Raw genomic sequence first — 18,791 nt, forward strand, 5'->3', positions numbered from 1 at the left:
GTAGTTTCTGAAAGTCCAGTGTGGATTATAGGTTAAAAAGGAAATTAGCGAGAACTTATATCCTTTCAGTTTCCTACAGTTTGGGCTGTTGTTGGCCATAACATGCTAGCATTTGCTAATGAATGCTGATTGGTCAGTGACGGACTTGCGGCTGTTTACGACGAGGGATCCCACTTGATGGCACCCGAAGACCAAGAGAAACGGGAAACACCACTCTTAAGGAGGACTTTTCCATCAAAATTGATATTTGTGTGTACAGAGAATGTCTAATATAGCACAGGCGGGCTCTCTCAAGTGTCTCCGTCTGCTCTCCGGAGACGGGCTCTGGAAATCGCCGTAAAGCAGCACCTCTCAATGTGTGACGTCATCACACTTTTTGAACGGCTTTTTAGAACAGATAGGTGAACTTAAAAAATCCAATATTCAGCTGAGTGTATTTTTTTAGCCCCAACTTTTGAAAACAGTATTCAAATTACTTGACAAAAAATTATTTCCAGAGAAAAGTGGATTTTTAGGGGTGTAGCCCCATAGACTCCAATTCATTCTGCACTCGCCCGCGAGCGCCCTCACATGGACAGAGGCGTGTTTCCGAGACCCGGAAGTTAGACGAGAGTGGCACTTCTCCCCTTAGATATCTATGCTTCTCCCCATATTAGAGATTCTCTGACACAACGAAGAAGGAGAGGAAGAAGAAGAAGGAGCCGTGTTTATCTTCCGGCTGTCAAACTGCCGCGGGAGCTCGTGGATCCCGGTTTGTTTTGAACGTTTCCGTGCGTGTCTTCGTGGTGAGCGGCCGTCATCAACATGGAGAAGGACTGTGAACCTGTCTGCGGGGACGTGAAGACGGCTCCTCTCTCCGAGGCCCAGCTGGACTTCTCCGGCCAGCCGTACTCCGCCTCGGTCCTCCAGGTGGGATACTGTGTACCGCAGCCCGACGGCACCTTCCGAGCGGACGGCACCGTGACCCTGTTAACGGGACCCAAAACTATTCTGGTGGACACCGGAGGACCGTGGGGCCGGGAGCTGCTCCTGACGAAGCTGAGAGAAAGGGCTGTGGAGCCGGCAGACGTCAGTATTGTCGTGGGGACTCACGGACACTCGGACCACATAGGAAACCTGGGGCTTTTCCCCTCAGCCACGTTAATAGTGGGCTTTGATATCAGCCAAGGTGACCGCTACCTGGCCAACCAGCTAGCACAGGGACAAGCCTACCCTATTGATGAACATGTAAGTGTGTGTGTGTGTGTGTGTGTGTGTGTGTGTGTGTGTGTGTGTGTGTGTGTGTGTGATTTAAACCCCAGTGATTTAAACCTCCAGAAAATGACCATAATAATAACTGTTACCTGTATGTCTCAGGTACTTCATGTGTCAAATAACCTTTTAAATAAATATAACCTGCCCCACTCAACAGCCCTAAACGGGTTCTTGTGGGAATCACGTAAAGAAATGCAAATATGAATCCCTCCCAAGTATGAAATCTTATGAGCTGGACTGTTTCTGTCCCCTCTGCAGGTGTGGTTATGTCCCTGCAGGTGTGTTATGTATAGGGTGAGGGCCATAAAGCAGAGGGAAGTCTTTTGAAGATCATAAATGTCAGGTTTTAGTTCCCCAGTGTCCTAAATAAGTAAATAAATGTCTTAGTTGTTTAGCTAGAACATCCTGGAGTCCAGTTGACCCCAAGCAAACTCTGGTACAGAATGGTCCAGGATGTTGGAAACATATCATCATGTTCATTTTATGTTTACCCACTTGTCCCTTTTAAATTAGGAGAAGTCATTCAATACGAAGCCCAAAAAATGTTAATAATTTAGTCTTTTAATGTCATATTATGCCCCATGCCCATTCTAACCTGCCAGAGCCCAGATGAGATCTAAAATGGCTTACTTAGTCTGGGTAGCATCCAAAATAACCTCAAAGTATTAATTTTACCATGATAAACCCATAATAAAAAGAGAGAGCAAGAAACAAGCACACCATTGCATTTTTGAAGCTGTACTGTTTGGTATTGTAATTGATAAAAGACAGTTTTCTAATTATCACATTTATAACTGATTGATTTTCCTATATGCTGCTAAATAACTAGTGCTGAAATTATTTGTTTCAGCAGTGGTTCCATATATTGATGCTTTAATATCATTTTGTATCATTCAGTCATTATGCCCAGAAGTTACATTTGAAAGCTATCCAACCAGCTTAAGCTGGCACAATTGGTTAATGGCTGAGTAATGTGCATTGTGCATGTAAAAAACAAGCTCAGTATAATGTAGTAATATTGCACTGCAATCTCCTCTGTCTCCTGCAGGTGTGTGTAGTTCCCAGTCCAGGCCACACGGCGCAAGATGTGAGCGTCTGTGTGAGGGGAACATCAGTGGGGACAGTGCTTGTTGCTGGGGACTTATTTGAGTGCTGGTCAGACGAGGAGAGCTGGAGGGATCTGAGCGTGAACCCAGCAGTGCAGGAAGTCAGCCGCCGGGAGGCTCTACGCACTGCTGATGTCATCATACCAGGACATGGACTCCCGTTCAGAGTCATCAGGAACACATAACCACACAAATACGCAGACTCTTTCCACCTTCAGAAGCATTGTGAGGACACATCTCCAGGCTCAACTCTGAGAAAACACATCTACTGTACAAACAGGCTTTTGAAGGCTGACATCAATAAATTATGGACTGATTTTGATTTCAAATGCCTTTCAGATGATCCATTTTCACAAATTCACAACTCTCTAGTATTGACCTCTTCATTTTATTTTTCTCAAACAGGCAGTGACATGCTGATAATACATAAAAGTAAATAAATATATACAATCTTTACAAAGTTGCCAGCTTCACCAGTAAACTGTGCAAATGGTAAGAATACAGAATATGACGCTGCCATTTACCACGCGCTCTAACAGTGGACTTGAACAAAACATCTGTCACTCACCGCGGTGCAAACAGCGGGGCCTGCCTCATGGAGATAAGTCCGTTGTAAAGGGGGACAGCTGATGTGAACGATAAGCTCAACGTGTTTGCCATATCCATTCTGCTCCTGTGTCTTGTTTTAGCAGTCAGAGTTAAAAAGCCGGATCAACACAAGTTTGTAGCTGGAAGGCATCAGGAGCTTGAGTTCCTGTGCAGTCAGGAGGTCAGAGATATTTCACATACAACACCACATGAGACCACTTCCAGTGGGTGATGTAGAACACTGAGCTAAACAGAGTCAAATGAACAGCAGTCAAGGGAACTGAAAATATATATAAATAATATATAGATTTATTTTTACTGTGCACTGGTGAAAATGAGCAGATACTGGTCAAGAAGATCCACATTTCTATGAACTTAGATGAATGGAGTTGTATTGAGTGAGTTCTTGAGTGTTTTCATATTAGTATCCCTCCTTTAGAATACACAACATGCTCTTTTTCAGTGTACATTTATTACCAGCTTTTAATTCAGTATGGAGTAACTGAGCAGTACATGATGTTAGTCATATTCGTGGTGGACATATTTAGACTGATTCACTCTCAAACTCGAATGTTTTAACAAGTCCTCCAACCCGCATGGCCACATAGGTTGATTGTTCCCACCCTAAGATATGACCCACAGGAGAGCTAACACTCGCCAATGAGCATTAGCTAGGGAGCTGGACACAAAAAATACTTGATCAAGGACAGGGAAAGGTTATTGTTAAAGTCAGGGAAAGGTTTGTCAGAATGGTTAAGGTTAGGAAAAGGTCAGGGTTCAGGTTCCGAAATGTTAACATTGCTCTAGCTTGGATTTGAGGTCGGGTCACCATCCCACCAAGCTTCTTGTGCAAACTTTGTCAGTCAACTTTGTGGGTCATAATAAAATGCTGTATGAAAGACCTATGGGATCATTTTTTGCTGAAGGACAGTCTCAAATGTTTTTGAGTTTATGACGTCCTTAAAATAGTTTTTGACAGAGGAGTGCCTTTAAGTTGCCGTTAATTGCCCCCCAATTTAGATCAAAGAGGTCCATGCAGTGACCTCAAACAGCGTCATGTATCTGATGTCTTTGTTTAATCAGACATTATAACCACGGCCATATTATCTTATCATTCTTTAATTCTTACACAGTGTTATCTCTTGTTCAGCAATGTCTAACAATGCCAAGGCAGGTGTATTTATAAAGCAAATTTCATACACAGTTGTGTTTTCAAAGTGCAATGAAGAGAGGATTAAAAGAAAATTTCCTTAAATAAAAAAGTATAGTTCAATAAAAGCATTATAAGCTGCACAAGTTGAGGAAGCTGGTTCCACGACTGAGCAGTGACTGAAGACTAAAGCAGTCCTCTCCTGAGTGATGTGAGAGGTGTAGCAGTGTTACACTTGTTAAACAAAATACTTAGACACACACACACTTCACCTCCGACCCACTGATGGCCTCAGGAATACCCACACACCACAGTTTCCACTGATGTCAGCAGGCAGATTAATTATTACCAGGAATCAACCACTATATTTAGATGCCAACTGTTAATGTCCTGATTAACATTGCGATACGATACAGTATACTTTTATTGTCCCTGTTGGGATATTTGCCTTGGGCTCAAATGATGCACAGATAACACAGATGGCATATAGTCTTGTCATATAGCTGCCTTCATAACAGCTGTCATAAAAAAACAAGCGACCAACTGTAAGACATCACAACTTCACATTATACCCATAGCACACATAACACAACCATTGATAAGAATAAGCAACATATATCACAAGCCCTCGCGTCATATCAAAACTCTATTACACAACCTCATTCTTAAATTTTACCACTTTGATAATGTAATTCCTAAAAAAAATATTCAAGTACTCAGTGTTTCCCCCCAAATTTTACACTTTTCCGGGTGAAAACGCCCCTGAAACATTATTTAGACCATCATGGGACATTAAACCACCTCTGAAATTTAGGACGGTACTACTACAACCCCCTTTACTATTAATGCCACTGCTACTGCCACTGTTAGTACTGCTACTACTGGTGCAACTAATGCTACCAGTCCTGTTGCTGCTGCATTGACTGAACCACATCCTATAGTTGATTAAAGGATAATATTGACAAGCCCATGCCAGTCTAACCCTTATTACTTTATGAAAGGGGGTTTCAGAGACGTTTGACTCTATGGGTTTACCAAGCTTGTGTGTATGACTAACTCAGTGTGTGTGCTGTGTCAGAATGCCGCTAGAGAAGCAGTACCAGGCACAGGCTGGTAGATGCTCAAAAGTTTATGTAACTTCGCCATAAAACCATATTGACTTTCCAGTTAATAAATGTCAGGCCACCATTTCATTCTGACCAATAAAACATCCATAAAGTTCCATTGTTATATGTCAAATAGTATTGGTAATGTTTTGTGGACTTTTATATGGGGAAACAAAAATATTATGTTAGCTTCTGTAAAATGAACCTTTAATCATACAACTATACAAGAGGGAACTTGGTATAGATGTTCCTGTTACCTGAAACTGAACAAAGAAAGATAGTGGTAAAGAGAAATAGCAGTAAAAGATGCGCTGTTTCACTGACGATTTTTTATTGCACTAAAGAAATACAAAAGATTGTTTTTTTTTTTTTTTTGGGGCGGGGGGGGGGTCGCTGTTTCCTAATGAGCACACCACCTTTAATCTAATCACTTTATAGCATCCAATCAGATCATGGATATGTACTGTAAAGGTCTAAACTCCACAGTCCATGTTTATGAATTTATTTATGCTTTTATTAATTTGGGTCCCCTGTCTACAGTTATCCAAGATATTTAACCATGATTCAAATGAATGTGGGCATCCATTTATTAATTGACCCATATCATCATACTTATGAACAGATACATGCTTCTATTGAATATGTATCTCTGCTCCGAGTGAGCATCAGGACTAATGTAGCCATACTAAATTATCTTGTTTAACTTTTTACCCGAGCTGGCCTTTAAAGTTCAAACAATCCATAGCTTATTACAGTCTAGAAAAACTAGTTTGCTATCCTGCTGACCTTCCAAGATCATTCCATGGTCCAGCATGAATGAAAACACCCAATTTCAATGAACTAAAAACATGCCCACAATCCTTCACTTGCCTACTTCACTTCAACTGTCACTGGTTCAACACATGTAATGCTGCGGGGTATGAGAGGGGAAGCTTGTGCTCTTTGTTTGAATGGTGGTCCATGGCAGAGATGCTTTGGTACGCCGATCAAAGAAGGTTTTTTGGAAAATGATTTGTCTGTGAAGATTCTCAGGCGTTATCCAAGAACCGTTCAACGGACAGCGACTGGACTTGAAGATGTTTCGCCTCTCGTCCTAGAGACTTCCTCAGTTCTGGCTGACTGTTAGTTACTTAGTTAATTCATGACCCTGGTAGATACTGTAGCTGCAAAAATCAAAATTAATGAAATAAATTAAATTAAAATAAAATTAATAGAACTGGATGAAATTCCAGTGTTCCGGTGGCCTGTTGTGCCTCTTGGGTTGACTGTGTCAGCGCTGGGTTGTGGATTACTCCGTGTGTATTTCTGATGTCCAGACGTGCTGTGGATGTAGTGGGTGCTGATGTAAAGTGGGAGTCTGCGTGCCATTTTTTATTGCCTTCTTTTGGACAGTTTGCACCTCGTTGAAGTGATGCTGTGAAGCTGCAATCCAGGCTGGCACTGCATATTCAGTTGAGGTTAATTCTCCACATACTGGACCAGGTTTCCGTTGTGATGCATGTGTGGAGATTTTTTGGCAGTGAGTGCAATTGATTAGGAGTCCAGTCATCAGCAAATCTGTGACATAATAAATCGAGCTTGTTGCCGCTCATGCCCAACCAGTTCCTGATTACACTGGCTTAAAATAGTGTGCATGGTTCAACTCGCCATTACACTTTTGCCACTCCCAACCCAGGAGTCGCTTATCTCTAATCCCGCATAGAAAATCTCTGACATAGCAACCAATACAACCAAAGATTACCAAAGGCTCCTGTTTCAGGCCTAATCACTAAACTGCTAGCTGTGACATATCTAGCAGTGTGAGCTTGCTGTAAGCAAAACTATTGATTTAACTTGAAAGTGGCATCTGAGTTCAGTGGATTTCAAACCATTTAAGTGAGAAATGGGTTAACATAAAAACATACAAGGTTTTAGTCTCTTATGAAAAATCACGTGAAATAAACCACATGTGGTTTTGTGGTTTGTGATGTACAACCACATGTGATTTCATTTTTTCACATGTGATTTTCATGTTGGTTTTTCCACATGTGGTCTAAAACCAGGTGTAATACTTCACATGTGAAAAAGCAACATGAGAAACACATGTGTTCCAAAACCACATGTGGTTTCCTGTTGTTTTCACATGTCAGAATTCTAGTTCAGAGGCCAGTCACATGTGGAAAAGCTAATTCCACTTGACTTTACGTGGCCAATTTTCTTTTTACATGTAAAAACTGTAAATCACATGTGAAAAGAAAATCACACGTGAAAAGTTCAAGTTCACATGTGACATTGTTTTCTTTTCTCTTTTGAAAATGTTAGTTCACATGTGAATATTGCCAATCACATGTGAAAATGGCAGATTCCACGTGAAATATAAATTTTCACATGTGAAAAGGCCTATTTCACATGTGACATTTTTGTACGGGGTGATGGTAAACCTGCTCAAAAAATGTGGATTTTCAGCATTATTTTTGAGTACTGTTTTCATCATCTGCCAAATTTTGAGAGATCCTTAAAGTCAATAACTATAATAAAATAGCAATTTAGGAGCTGTATTTTCTACATTAATCATTTCCAGCAGGGCATGGGTGTGCTTCAGTTCCCCATATACCACAACCACGACCACGACCAACCAACTTTTCCTGCAAAGTGAAAATTTTCTGCTTGTTAGAGCTGAAAGAGCTGCTTCTCTTATTAGCGCTGCAACTGTAAGTTAGGACATATTTTCATAGCTAACGTTGCTGTAGGGCTATATTGCCAATAACTTGCACTTTGGAGGCTTGTAGCAGGAGAGTTGATGTGACTGTGTTCCAACTGGATCACCCTCACTCTCGAAGGCAACTTTTAATCTCCTGACCATTTAACTGAGGTAAAAAGCAACCAAACAGTCCACTCTCTTCAAAGACAGGACCTCAGATTCTCTGTTGTTTCCGCCTCTCATCCTTTTGGTGCTTAGCCTATGTTTACTGCTTTTTAAGAAGTGTATATTTATGTGAGGCTCTTTGACCATTTTAATAAAAAATTATATATTTTGGCTCACCATCCCTCTAAAACAGCAATGTCATCACACTCTGATAAGGCTGATTATGTAACCGCGGGGCAGAAGTACATTTTTGGGCATTAGACAGAATGGAAGTTGTAACAGGAGGTAGTGGTGGCGTTACTTACCACACCCCATGACGAGGACATGGAGAAACCCCATGATAAATCAGCAGGGCAGGGCTGACCAGGGATCAATATGTTGTTAACAGTATGACTTTGTACTCTGTCTGCATGTTGACCTGTGTGCTGGCTGAATACGCTGTAAATGGGATAAAGGCAGGGCCTCGGCTGTCCATCACACTCATCATCATTACTCACAGGCTACCACCCTGGAAATCGGCTGTAAAAGTTCTGATAAACCACACTGTCATAAATTCTTAGAGGTACAGAGGTCTGACATGAACCCAAAAATAGGACTGGAAATGCCCAAGTTTTTGATTAAGCATTGTGTCTAAAAACACTTTTTTGTGTCTTACTTCATCTTATCGTGAACCTTTTTTTAAGGCAACTGTTTTCACCCGTCAGGAGGCACAGATAAGGCTTGGCCAGGGAGCAGTAATGGAAACCAGCAGCTTTATGACCCAAGGGGCCTTGGTGATAATGATGCAGAGAGCCTGTCATTTGTTTTTCCTTCCAAGCTTTATGGTCGCATTCATGTGTGTGAGAGATGTCCCTGAGCAGCGCCAGCCACACACTGTCCCATCTCCTCCCAACCGCTATAATTCACTGATAAGGCTATCAAATCATACATACACACACACACACACACAGTGCTGCATAGCCACTAATCAGTGTCCATAGTGACTCTGTTGCTCTGATGAAAGGAAGAGATACTGTAGGATGTTCTCATGATGGATTTAAAAAATGGCTGGATGTGCCAACACTAAAAACAAGATGGCGAACACTCATCGAGACACAAAGCACCTCAACAAATTGGTGGCGGATTTTTTTTTTTAGACCGTTTCAGTATCCATGATGAAATTGTGCAGACAAGTTCCGGTCCAAAACAGCTTGTAAAATAACAACGTGAACCTCATTTACATTAAAACACACGAAAAAATGAATTTAGCAGAGTGTCATCTGCCAGGTTCCTGGAAGCTGTGACAAATGAAAAACTCTCCTTTAGTTGATTTAACTAATACTGCAATGCTACCTGGGCTTTTGCATTTGCCTCCATTAGATCTGTACTTTAATCCAATCTATTTTAAAATTTAGTTTCTCTGATGTTGTTGGTCCTGAGTTTGAAATAAAAAAAAATTATATTTAAGCTTTATTTGACCAGGTAGGTTTCACTGACATTAAACTGAGACCCAGGAAGACATAGGTAAATAAGAGTCAAATGAGAGTCATCACTGCAACAATGCAGGCCAGTGACAACCAGCAAAAGCACACAAGCAGTACACAAGTAATAGGCATCAACAGTTAACAACATACATGCTACAGTGTAAAATAAAATTAAACAAGTGCACGGCGATTTGGTGTGCTATGTTCTGCAGAAGCAAAGACAACGTCTGGTTGTTTCCAGGTTTGTCATTAATGGTGTGAATTCACCAAAAGTAACCGAATTCTCCAGCTGCAATGTGATTGGGCAAATCATAGAGCAAAGTGTTGGGATTAATATGGTTTGCACCTTTATTACAAGAGTGATCATGAGTCCACAGTTCAAAAAATAACTTTGGGCTGCACACCAAATCCATATTTATGGCTCATGAGCAGACATTCACACGAGGGAGTCATAAAGGTGTGGGTCTGTCCTTATCTCCTGTAACTCCACCTATATGACCTCCACCTTATAAAGCCTCAGCTACATATTAGGGCTGACACACTCTTTTGCCTCATTTGCAGCTCATGGAAAGTGCCATCTCTCATTCGTGACATCTTCCAACAACCGGCAATTTGATGTTTTTCGCATTTCTCTGAACCCGTTTGAAGAAGAAGCAGATTTGTTTTTAGGAGCGGGAAGACGCAGAGAATTTAGGATCTGACTTTAACCCTTCGCTCAGCTTTTGTTTTTGAAACTCTTCTTGTTTTATTGCACAACTCTAGCAATCATGTGTACGGGAAAGTGCTCCAAGTTCATCGCCATCTCTCTCTATGTGTTGGCGGCTGTGTCCGTCATCTGCAACATCATACTCTTCTTCCCGGACTTTGAAACCAAGTATGCAGCTGCGGACAGGGATGGAAAACCCCGGATCACAGAGGAGGTTAAATATATGGGAGGTCTCGTTGGCGGAGGAATCATGGTGAGTATCTTTCATACTGTATGTTTGGGTTTTCTTTGTTCGATTCACTTAAGGGTTCACTGGACGGGCACTAATGCGGCCAAAGTTAGGAGTTAAAGCGAAATGTACTTAAGGTAGAGTGTTGGGTTGTATAGTTCCTTGGGTGTTACAAGTCCACATGGTGGTGAAATCTCCTCATTAGCTGCTCTGTGCTGCACTGAACTGATAATCTACAACACTGGATTTGTGTGTCTCAACTCACTTCCATAGCAGCATATCAGCTCCCAAAATAATACATTTAGCACATTAACAAACTCGAACAAAATGGATTATGCCAATATTTACAAAAAAAAGAAAAAAAAAAAACAAGTTCTGGCTCCCATTTTTGAGTTAATTCAACATCTCTATTCTTGCTATTTTCCTGTTTTAAATCGGAAAGTAGATCCGGCAGTTGGTGCCTGCAGGAAACTTCTTCATCGTATCCCTGTGCCAGGAAGAAATGACCTCATAGCGCTTTTACAAGTAATTCACAAAAAACTGACAAGAAAAATGGGAACCAGGACTTGTTGTTTTTTATATTGGTGTAATCCACTCAGTTTGTTTTTGTTTGTGTTTGTTTAGAATTATTTTGGGAGCTGTTGTGCTTTATTCCATTTTAGTTGGATGTAGATGTACAGTTTCTCACATAAAATGTCAAATACTGAGATTCAACTGAACTCTCATGTTGGTTGTACCCTCCAATTTTTCCTTATTTACTCATTTTTTTCTCCTGTCCCATGTTTCCTCTTTCTTCCTCTTTTTTCTTTAATACTTTCAATCCTTTTTCCATGGCCTCTTCCCGTCTCTGTCTCCAGGTCCTTGTTCCTGCCATCCACATCCATCTGACCAGCGCTAAAGGCTGCTGCGCCAACCGCTGTGGGGTGAGTGCGAACGGCGTTTGTCTTTTTGTTACCAACCGAAAGGTTTGTGATCTGTTGTCGCTGTGGGAAATATTTTTTGGAGCGTCCTCTTTTGTAGAATGGGAACTGCCAGCGGAAAACTCATTTGAATTTTCCCTCTGCTGGAGACATGAATGCAATGCCTTTTCATGAGAACTGGCCTTTAACTAAAATACACGGAGCCAAGAGTCAGTCAGTGAAGTGACTCCCATCCATTTGCATTCTCGGAAAGAAACGTAATATCTGCAGATTGTATCCAATTTATTTATTTATTTATTTATTTTAACAAATCATATTTTTATTTTACAACGTGACTTATTTGACATTCCAGCTCTAACTCTAAAATACTAACATATGTTGCTTGGTGAAGCCAGTTGTCCTCCAGTGGATTAAATGAATATATTTGCATTTTGAGCGAGAGTTCTTCTTCACTGAGATTATTCAGCTTTGTTTTCAGCTGCACCTTGACGGATACCAGTGTGAATGCTGTGCTCAGTCCATCAACATAAGATGTGTCCCACGCAGTTCAAAACAGGAGGAGAGGGAACTTTAGGGATTCTGTTCTTAATTATTTTACTGGACGAGCCATACCAGTGATTTTGCATGTTTAATGTAATACCTACAAAATGTATAAATTCAGTGTTTCTACTAATCTTCCCCAAAGCAAACAGCCATATTTTAGAACTCTGATATTTTCCTCCTTTTTATTCATCCATTGGTTTCCATTCATTCCACTATGATATGAAAATGAACTTTTAGACTTCAAATTTTTTTCACACCAGTATTCCATCACCATGATAAAGTTGTCCACATTGGTTTTCCTAAAAGCAGCAGTGCTGTTGTGTTTTTGGTGACTTGACATTAGGCAGAGTGAAATGGTCCATCCACCAGGACAAAGATATAGTTAGTTGTTAGCCACAGACGCAGAACATTATAACGTGTGTTTTTCAACCACAAATTAATATTTAAAAATGAGGGGATGTTTTGATTATATGTTGTGAAACCTTTAGATGCATGATTCGCAAAATGGTTTGTTGCAATGTAAAATGTTGGTCAATATAAATGGGCCAAGTATTCAAAATCACTGGTATGCTCCTTTAAAAAAAATCAAAATGTAAAATACATTAGACATGATGTACTAAAATAAGCACAACTTCAAAAATACTTAAAAAAATTGCATGTTCACAAAAAGTCCTGCATTGCAGTACCGGGTGTCAGTGTGATGTTCACTCTGCCTCTGACTCAGCTGTGTCTGTTCTCCACAGATGTTCCTGTCCATTGGCTTTGCAGCAGCTGGTGTGGTGGGGGCGCTGTACAGCCTGAGCACAGCTGCCCTGGGCCTGGCCAATGGGCCCACGTGCTATTGGAGAAACTGGCAGAACCCTCTCCCAGACTGGGGGACACCTTTCCGGAACAGGTGAGACAATATGTGGACTTTACTGCACAGACATTATGCTTTTTTATGCTTTTATGGGTCTTTGATTTAGTTTTGAAATCAAAACACTGCGTTGCATCGTTGTATTGTTTGACTTGACTATCTCTCATCTGCAATCACATGTAATCCCCATTCCTGTCCTTCTTCCTCAGCAATGGGAGCTACCTGAGTGACAGAGACATGTGGAAATGGTGTAAAGAGCCAGAGAACGTGGTGGAGTTCAACGTGGCTCTCTTCTCCACTCTGCTGGTGGCTGCCAGCGTGGAGCTCATCCTCTGCCTCATCCAAATGGTCAACGGGCTCTTTGGATGCCTCTGTGGTACCTGCGCTGGCAAAGAGGTGAGGCCACAGCTGCTTAACGCCACCTTCAGAATCAGCAGACTGGAGTAACGCCATAACACCAACCTGAAAAAGCTGCTCCCCAGCTCTGTATTTGGGGGGTTAGGGTTAGGGTTACTGTGTGTTTATGATGCTAAAGTCACCTCAGCTACCCCACCCTCATACAGTTTGTTTCTCTCAGCATGCTGTCAGAATTGTCCACATTTGAGTGGTTATTTTGGCTTGTTGGTGAAGGTTGGCCTTAGGCATAATTTGGTTCTGGCTGTCATTAGGGAAAGGCTGTAAGTGAGTGAATGCAAATCAATTAAAACTTCCATCACCATGCTGGGATAAAAAAAAAAAAAAAAAAAAACTTGACATCTTCATTAGACCCACCTGGTCAAAAATTTCAGTGACTGTCTATGGCAAGCATCTCGAACCACGTTTGGTATTTTGTCATCTGACTACACAATCCAGACAAATAAAATCATAATCTTGAAAAACATCCCAGATCTCGTCTTGAGAATGAGGTTATTTCTGCCTCCTGGAAATGCTTGTACACCTAAAATTCCAACCTCTTCATAATCAGCAAAGTTATTGAAATGAATGGAGGAGTGAGGGGAGAGTGAGTTCAACAAAGGGAGTGAAGGAGAGGGTGTGTGAGTGACTAACCTCAGTCTTTCTTTCTCCTCTGACCAGTCGGCCTAAGTTCATCCACAACAATACACCATGACCACTTGAAGAAGAAGAAATGACTGAGCCTTACATCAGCACCATCATCAACAATGATATCTTCATCGTCATCATCATCACTGTCATGCCCCGTCATCAGGAGGTGATGGGACCGAGGCTGAGAGTGGACACGTTTGTCTTAGCACACATTATTACACACGATTTATTTTAGAGAAAATCTCATTCTGTCCTAAATGAAACCTAAGCCATCCCTTATTATCACTTTGTATCTTAAATCATTGTTATTTATCATGCTTTATTATTTCTTCAAGAGGAATGAATGGTTTTTAGGGATCAATGGTCATTTCATAACCATTTTAATTGGCCTCATTTGGCCTTTATAGCCTATTTAAGCATATTATATTATGGCAATTCAAGCCCAGTATGATGTCAGGTTCTTATAAGTACACTGTAGATATGACCATCTATGTGCTGAAAATATTTGCATCTGTAAATTTGTATGTTTTACCGTATTTTGTAATAAAGAACTGAACAAGAAAGCACTTAAGAGTTTATCTGTTGCTGGTGGTAAAATGTTTCCGCTTCTGAATTTCTTTTTTCTTTTCTTTTTTCCTGAATTTAATGAGCTGGAATGAAATGAAATTTCTACCCAGTTTACCAATATTTTGCTGTTATTATATTAGTAGATTTTTTTTTTTTCAGAGAAAATGTCAAATAAATAAATAAATCATAATACAATTCTAGTGGTGGAAAAAGTACACAAATAGTTCTGTAAAAGTAGTACTACTGTAGTGGGGGGACAAATGAAATTCAAAATCTTGCATCCAAAATTTTACTCAAAAGTATAGAAGTATTGTTAAAGTAAGGAGTCATAAATAAAAGTGGCCTGCTTGCTGTCACTGAAGAACTGTCCCTTATGCATTGTCCTGTTTCAGTGTTGCAGCTATGACTGCTGCCTAGTTTAAACTCCAATTACAGTTTTTTTCAATCACTTTTTTTCAGTATAATGAAACTGGGATCCACTTTGTCATCATCTTCACCTCCAAACCACAGCAGAAGTTTTTCTTTTGCAAATGTGTTCATACTTTTTCATTGGATTCACACATTTTTCACGCTCTTTTGCACAACACTTCTTACATGTGTCATTTCCATGGCCCTGACTCCATTGACTTCACTGTGGTAGTCAAAAGCAAAACATCTGCTCACAGCTGATAGAAATGTCCTGTATCATGGTGAAATCACTAGTGCACCTGCATCACTACCCTTTCCACAAATCACCATTCACCAATCAATCAGTATGTACCTACAAAAAAGGGGCCTACAAATTGTTTTCTGTACAACTGTTCTTTTTTTTTTTTTTTTTTTTTTTTTTTTTTTTACTCCTGTGAGTTTTTCTGTGTAATGCTGTATGTGAATTACAGTATTTCAGTTTTTGCCATCAATACAGTAAAATTTCACTTCAAAGTCTTTCTGAGTTTGGATGCAGTTCTTTACTGTAAGTTCACATTTGAATGTGTAGCTCACAGGAGAACCTTGTTCAAACTGACAGCTGTATTTTGTATTCTGTTGTCAACTTGTTACAGTACAGTAGAGCTGATTGAAGGAATCTACTCATTTGGGCAGAAGTTGAGTTGTTTGAGGGAAATATTGGCTTTTGCTACTTGCTTTACAATATGTAACTATGTAAATTGTCAAAAAAAATATGACTGCAATACACACAGGAAAAAGTAAGGTTGAAACTGCTCAGACTGAAAAGGGTATATGTTGCATTTTGGTGTTGAGTATGAAGTGAGTGAGCGGCTGGATTAATTCGCTTGACTGCAAGTTGTATTGTGCGGTGACAAAATGCGCTTTTGCGGCATGTTTGAAATGTTTTGTCATGGTAAGAGCCTTTTTCAAACAAAATGTGTTATTTTGGGAAGAGTGTCTGTCATTAGGCCTATGTATTAGCTGTTTTGATACAATGATTTTTGAGTTGACAGAGGAGGTAAAGCGAAAAATAACTGTAATACATGTAGAGAAACAGTTGTACAAGATGTGTTTTGGTGAAAGACGTTTGTGGGAACAGGTGGAACCACGTATCAACATTAATGCAAGAGGCATTTTTTACTGAAATAAGCATTGGAATTAATTGAGAATTAATTGGTAATTTTTTTTCACAAAATCAATAGTACCTATAAGTACATGTCAACAGGCTGTCCTGAGTGCTTGAGTCTGAAACTTTGTTCTGTTGTTGCCCATATATTTAAATCCATGACAAACAAAATATAGTGAATATTGAATGAATGAATGAGGATGCCATTCGGAAATCAGACAAAGACAGAACCAAACATGCACAGTGACAGGTTTCACGGAATTGTCACAACAGAATGTGTTTGTCATGTCACAAAGACTCTCTGTTTACGTAAAACTCTGCAGTACTGCAGTGGTCTCATTTCGTCTGAGCGTTTGAGCAGTGAACAGCAGCTTTGAGCTTTCCGCAAGAATTGCACATGACTTTACAAAACTAATTGATACAACTTGCACTTTATACAACTCACACAGAGTCATAGAATATAATCTCCTTAGCCAGGATGCAGGCTCTGCTCCAGGCCAAAGAACAGGAGATTTACTCCCTGAGATACAGACTCAGAGATGAAGAGGAGAAGAGGAGGAAGGACGTAGCCTGGTGGTCCTCGCAGCTCAAGGAAAAGGACAAGAAGCTGCAGGTCCTCCGCAAAGCTCTGAGCGAGACAGACAGCAGAGAAAAGGCCTCCAGAAAGGACAAGGAGAGATGGGGGAGAGAGCGGGAAGACCCGGAGGAGAAGATGAAGATAGCGGTGGACTATAGATTCACTGACCTCAACAAGAAGGCTACCGAGATCAACCTGCTTCGCCAGAGCATTGAGGAGGAGAAACAGCATATTAAAGAGGCCCTGAAGGAAAAGGAGGAGCTTGACAAACAAGTCAAAGAGCAGAACAGCACGATTGACTCTCTGACCAAGGAGACTGAGAAATTGTCATCCACCATCATGGCTCTGCAGGCTGAGTCTGCCTCTAAGCAGGAGGAGTTTGACAAGACTCTGAGGCAGGCAGAGGACAGGGCAATAGAGACCTGCCAGGAAAACAAAAAGGTCCTCAACTGCCTCACTGAGTCAATTGAACATCTGAGAGAGCAACAGAAGCACTGGGCCGAGCAGAAGCTGCAGCTGGAGGCCCAGATGGCAGAGGAGCGTGAGTCCTGGAGGGAAGAGAGAGAGAAACTGCAGGCCAAACTCAAACAGGCAGAAGAAACCTGTGCAGCCAGACTGGCAGAGAAGGAGGCAGTAGCCTGCTCCCTCTGTCAGAACACAGAGTCTGCTGCAAAAGAGAGGGCAGAGATGGCCGCCACCATTGCCAATCTGTCCACTCAGACCCTTGGAGCAGCTACTGACATGGCAGAGGCAGAGCAGCATCAGACAGAAGCTGAGAGCCCAGAGAAAAGCAGCCAGATTGAAGACCACGCTGCAGCCACCAAGGTACCAAGTGCAGATTTATTTCTACTGTATTTATTTTTCTAGCCAACAAAACAACAGAGTTTCTCACTAAATGAATTCTTCTTTTTCTTTTTCAGAGGCGCAAAGGATGGAAAGGATGGTTCAGACTCAACATATTCAGGAAGAAGAAGAACACTGGAAAGGCACTGAGCGAGGATAATTAAGTGTGCAGGGCCCGGGCTGCTTTGTATGGAGAGACATCAGTGCCAGCAGCAAAAAATCTGCTGGCACTGATGTCTCTCCATACATCTGAAAACAAACCAATGAGCCAGCAGCCAGCAAACCTCCTCCATTCGACAAACCTCCTCCAGCCAGTAAAAATTCTCCAACCAGCAAACCTCCTCCAGCCAGCAAGCCTCCTTCAACTGACACACCTCCTCCAGCCAGCAAGCCTCCTTCAACTGACACACCTCCTCCAGCCAGTAAAAATTCTCCAACCAGCAAACCTCCTCCAGCCAGCAAGCCTCCTTCAACCGACACACCTCCTCCAGCCAGTAAAAATTTTTCAACCAGCAAACTTCCTTCAACCAGAACACCTCCTCCAGCCAGCAAGCCTCTTTCAACCGGCAAACCTCCACCAGCTGGCAAACCTCCTCCAGCCAGCAAGCCTCCTTCAACCGGCAAACCTCCACCAGCCGGCAAACCTCCTCCAGCCAGCAAGCCTCCTTCAACTGGCAAACCTCCTTCAGCCAGCAAACCTCCTCCAGCCAGCAAGCCTCCGTCAACCGGCAAACCTCCTCCAGCCAGCAAACCTCCGTCAACCGGCAAACCTCCTCCAGCCGGCAAAACTCCTCCAGCCAGCAAGCCTCCTTCATCTGGCAAACCTCCTCCAGCCAGCAAGCTTCCTTCAACTGGCAAACCTCCTCCAGCCGGCAAACCTCCTCCAGCCAGCAAACCTCCTCTAACCGGCAAACCTCCACCAGGCGGCAAACCTCCTCCAGCCAGCAAACCTCCACCAGCTGGCACACCTCCTCCAAACGGCAAACTTCTTCCAGCTGGCAAATCTCCTCCAACCGGCAAACCTTCACCAGCCAGCAAACCTTCTCCAACCAGCAAACCTCCTCCAGCTGGTAAACATTCACCAGCCGGCAAACCTTCACCAGCCGGCAAACATCCTTCAACCGGCAAACCTCCTCCAGCCAGCAAACCTTCACCAGCCGGCAAACATCCTTCAACCAGCAAACCTCCTCCAGCTGAAAACCTCCTCCAGCCAGCAAACTTACTCAAACCGGCAAACCTTCAACAGCTCGCAAACCTCCTCCAGCCGGCAAACCTCCTCCAACCAGCAAACCTTCACCAGCTGGCAAACCTCCTCCAGCCGGCAAAACTTCACCAGCCGGCAAGCGTCCTTCAAACAGCAAACCTCCACCAGCTGGTAAACCTCCTCCAGCCGGCAAACCTTCACCAGCCAGCAAACCTCCGTCAACTGGCAAACCTCCTCC

At 42.0% G+C, this 18,791-nt stretch overlaps 2 protein-coding genes across 2 annotated transcripts; both read left to right on the forward strand.

The window, feature by feature from the left end:
- The first annotated feature begins 586 nt into the window (after positions 1–586).
- Positions 587–2,689, forward strand: mblac1 (metallo-beta-lactamase domain containing 1). The gene is made up of 2 exons (XM_030076610.1): positions 587–1,227; positions 2,303–2,689. Exons 1-2 carry the CDS (start codon positions 805–807, stop codon positions 2,543–2,545), a joined length of 666 nt encoding a protein of 221 aa, XP_029932470.1. The 5' UTR covers positions 587–804; the 3' UTR covers positions 2,546–2,689.
- Positions 2,690–10,237: 7,548 nt separating this feature from the next.
- tm4sf21b (transmembrane 4 L six family member 21b) lies at positions 10,238–13,213 on the forward strand. The gene is made up of 4 exons (XM_030075765.1): positions 10,238–10,471; positions 11,305–11,370; positions 12,654–12,805; positions 12,976–13,213. The coding sequence occupies exons 1-4, from the start codon at positions 10,280–10,282 to the stop codon at positions 13,211–13,213; spliced, it is 648 nt and encodes a 215-aa protein (XP_029931625.1). The 5' UTR covers positions 10,238–10,279.
- Positions 13,214–18,791: the final 5,578 nt, after the last annotated feature.

This window comes from Myripristis murdjan, chromosome 18 (genome assembly GCF_902150065.1).
Source record: "Myripristis murdjan chromosome 18, fMyrMur1.1, whole genome shotgun sequence".
In the NCBI taxonomy this organism is placed as follows: domain Eukaryota; kingdom Metazoa; phylum Chordata; class Actinopteri; order Holocentriformes; family Holocentridae; genus Myripristis; species Myripristis murdjan.